This window comes from Daphnia pulicaria, chromosome 4, assembly GCF_021234035.1.
Source record: "Daphnia pulicaria isolate SC F1-1A chromosome 4, SC_F0-13Bv2, whole genome shotgun sequence".
NCBI lineage: Eukaryota > Metazoa > Arthropoda > Branchiopoda > Diplostraca > Daphniidae > Daphnia > Daphnia pulicaria.
In genome coordinates this window covers 6,953,458-6,956,591 of record NC_060916.1, presented here as the reverse complement: position 1 = coordinate 6,956,591, position 3,134 = coordinate 6,953,458, and the positions used below count along the sequence as shown (strand labels likewise).

The following is a 3,134-nucleotide window of genomic DNA, read 5'->3' as shown; positions in this document are numbered from 1 at the left end:
ATTTTAATGCTTAATTTACATTGTGGAATCCGCTGTCGTAATTGCCCTTTTATCTCCTTATCGATGTCCTTTTTAAAGAATCCCAAATTTCCGAAATGTACAAAGAAATGCTCCTTCAAGGACACATACTTAGAAGAGAGCGCAAAAAATATTACCATATTAAATGGAAAGCTTTTTGGATTGTGTAATTACCCCAACAGCAAAAAAATCTCGTCCGAGTCTCATTTTTCAAATAAAATTCTACTTTTTTTCATAAAAAATTGAGTTCTCTGATTCGTTTTTCTTTCATTAACTTGTCAGTTTCAGTGCCCAATTTGTAGTTCTTAGTACCAAATGTGCATACCCAGTACATTACGGTTTGTCCTTCGAAACTGTTGACAGTGCCGCATTGGTTGTACATAGTACCGAATGTGAAAAATTTCAACACTAGTGCCGAAAATGTAGGCAATCATGATTCCATATTCGAGTACATGTTAAAGGAAACTGAAAACCAGCAAGCGAATATGACAAACAATAAGCCATTTTTGAGCGGTTTGGGACCAAACTTCACACCCAAAAAAATTGATCAACAACAAAACAACTACTACAACATAACAATCAGAAATGAAAATCAATCTAACGAAATTGCCAAAAAATTCTTCACTGATGAGGAACAAGCATGTTTTTAATATCTGCAGAACACAGATGACGAAACACTGAAACAGATCGCTCAACGAAAGTTTATAAAAAATTCCAATAGTTTGTTTTTCAAGTTATTGAAAATGACTAGATCTTATAGAGCCAAGAGAGGGAAAAAGCCTTTTCCGATCGTGCTTGGACCAATTTGCAAGCGTTGTGACAGTCAAATCGCACGTATCAACGATGTGGAAAATGGATTCTGTTATGAGTGCGGTTGTCGAGTGTATTTTTTCGAATACTGTGAAACCCAAACATAAGTATACATACTTTGGTGAAGAAACCAAACGAGAGAGCATAATTTGGTGTTTACTTGTACAAGATTTTACGGTATTCGTGAACCCCCAAACGAAAAAGCTTTAGAATATCTTGAGAAGTCATTCTGACAATCAAATTAGTATAGAAATATTAATGTACAAGACTAAATTTATAATAAATTGTTTTTTTCGATGCAGTAGCGATGGTTTATTTGGAAAATTAAACCATCCCGGATATCAAAACCCAATTAAATTTGTGGGAAGATTTTCTGCAGTAGCGAGCGCAACATCGGCCATCTCATCAATGACAAAATGCAATGTCACACCAGGATATATGTTGATTCTTGATATTCAGTCCAACGATGCCGATTCAGCGATATATCGATGTATCAACATCAGTATCACCAACACTACCTTCCACTCGCCTTTCAATCTTCACCCTTTGATAATCACAATTGAATCTTCCTGAATTCCAGATCGCCCAAACCAATGTCCATGACGGAAACCCATGCCTGAAATAAGCAACTAAAAAAACATATCATAAAGATCAACAATCACAAATGAAACATTATAAGACGAAACTCGGGTTTCATTGGTACAGCCAATAGTCATGTTCACCAACATGTAATCACCAAACGATTCATCAACAACGCTGGTAGTCATGCCACCGATATCACAAACATATCCAAATGTATCTGAAAATCAAAATCTTTCAATAACAACCATACAATTTTGAAAACCTTCTCTATTTAAACTATACCTATTACTTGGCCATCATTGATTGATGCAATGCTTTCCAACGACACAAACGTATACACCATGTCAGGTACACCTCCTTTGGAATTCAAGGTGATCTAGAAAAAAAGCAAACCAATAATAAAAAATTAAACGCCAAATCAAACACCATCAGAAATGAACAATTAATAAATTACACTGCAATGAGCATCAGTTTTCAAATCAAATTGATTTTCAGTCATCCACGAATAACTTGACTCACGGCCACATTTCCTAACAACTATTCCATTTTTAACATATAGCTTTTTCTAATCTAAATAAAAAGAACAGTCATTACAACAACAGACAAACAATACTATTTCTTTAAACTGTACCTCTAACAAACCGAAATACTCTTCCCCTTTGCTGCTCATGGCCGTCAACTTGAAAAAAAAAACAGGATACGTCCATACAACAAACAATAAGAATTTTGTACCTCCCGTCAGGAGAATCTTTCAGCAGAATGTCACAACATAAAAACAAAATGTCCCACTCTTTAATGAATCAGTTATCTGACTAAAATTTTCTTCTTTAAATTCCGAAACAGGCGTATCTCTACTGTGCTTTTTCTTCTGTGCCCACGAAGATGAGCAAGCAGCAGGACGTTTACTTGATCGGTCCATGACTAACAACAGATCAGAGCACACTTAGTCATTTACAAAAACAGACCACCCAAGATGAAAAACTTTTCTTAAAACGTAACACCAACGAAAACATACGTATTCCGATGAAACGTTAAATTTTAACGACGACCCCTCGCTTGATCTACTAGATTTTACAATTGTTTTCTTTATTATTTAATTCTAAATTACAAAATAATTTTTTAAACTGATATTTATTCTTTAATAAACAACCGCGACTTTGTTTTTGATCGCTTGGGCGGTCTAGATAAATTGAAAATGGGTTTGAAAATTTCTCGGCCTTGCATGAAGAAGAAACCACCTACCGGGAAAATATACAACTCTAAAAGGAAATTCACACTTATATCAATTGCCACGACGACTGCAAAAATAAATAACATAAGTATTGTATAATGAAAATAATTAATTTTAATTCTTCGTACAACCAACAAAAGTTAAACCCCTTCAATCCCTTTACTTTACTTCACACCAATAAGATCGATCAGATACGTTTTAAACTGTCAGTTTCCCAAGTTCCACATTTCAAAGCCAGAGGGCACACAACAAAAAAAGAAAACAACTTTTGAAAAAACTTCATTGTTTTAGCAACTAATTAAACAAAATATAAATCCCAAAGGCGCCCAAGGGGCTTTATTAATTTGCTAGTGACGTCTTTACCTTGTGATTGGGGTGTTCCTCGCTATGACAAACAGGTATGTAGGTAACAATTGGATTATCAATATAGAAGTCGTTAATGGTATATTAATTTTTTATTACCAGTCCTCCATCGGAAAGATTAGTGATTTGA

General features: G+C 34.6%; 1 protein-coding gene across 3 annotated transcripts; it reads right to left on the bottom strand.

The window, feature by feature from the left end:
* Positions 1–901: 901 nt before the first annotated feature.
* Positions 902–2,679, bottom strand: LOC124335818. 3 transcript variants are annotated; one of them, XM_046789294.1, is made up of 5 exons: positions 2,042–2,679; positions 1,865–1,980; positions 1,693–1,786; positions 1,515–1,627; positions 902–1,457 (listed from the first exon to the last, which is right to left on the bottom strand). In XM_046789294.1, exons 2-5 carry the CDS (start codon positions 1,907–1,909, stop codon positions 1,368–1,370), a joined length of 342 nt encoding a protein of 113 aa, XP_046645250.1. In that variant the 5' UTR covers positions 1,910–1,980; positions 2,042–2,679; the 3' UTR covers positions 902–1,367. The 3 variants fall into 3 exon arrangements, with proteins under 3 accessions (XP_046645250.1, XP_046645249.1, XP_046645251.1); XM_046789293.1 differs by having other exon boundaries at positions 1,865–2,679; XM_046789295.1 differs by lacking the exon at positions 1,865–1,980.
* Between the last annotated feature and the right edge of the window lie 455 nt (positions 2,680–3,134).

Coding starts and splice junctions, on each gene's coding strand:
- LOC124335818 (XM_046789293.1), bottom strand. CDS start 1,909: ATGACTGAAAATCAATTTGATTTGAAAACTGATGCTCATTGCAGT. Junction 1,787..1,864: donor AAACTGATGCTCATTGCAGT/GTAATTTATTAA, acceptor CTTTTTTTCTAG/ATCACCTTGAATTCCAAAGG. Junction 1,458..1,514: donor GCTGTACCAATGAAACCCGA/GTTTCGTCTTAT, acceptor ATGTTTTTTTAG/TTGCTTATTTCAGGCATGGG.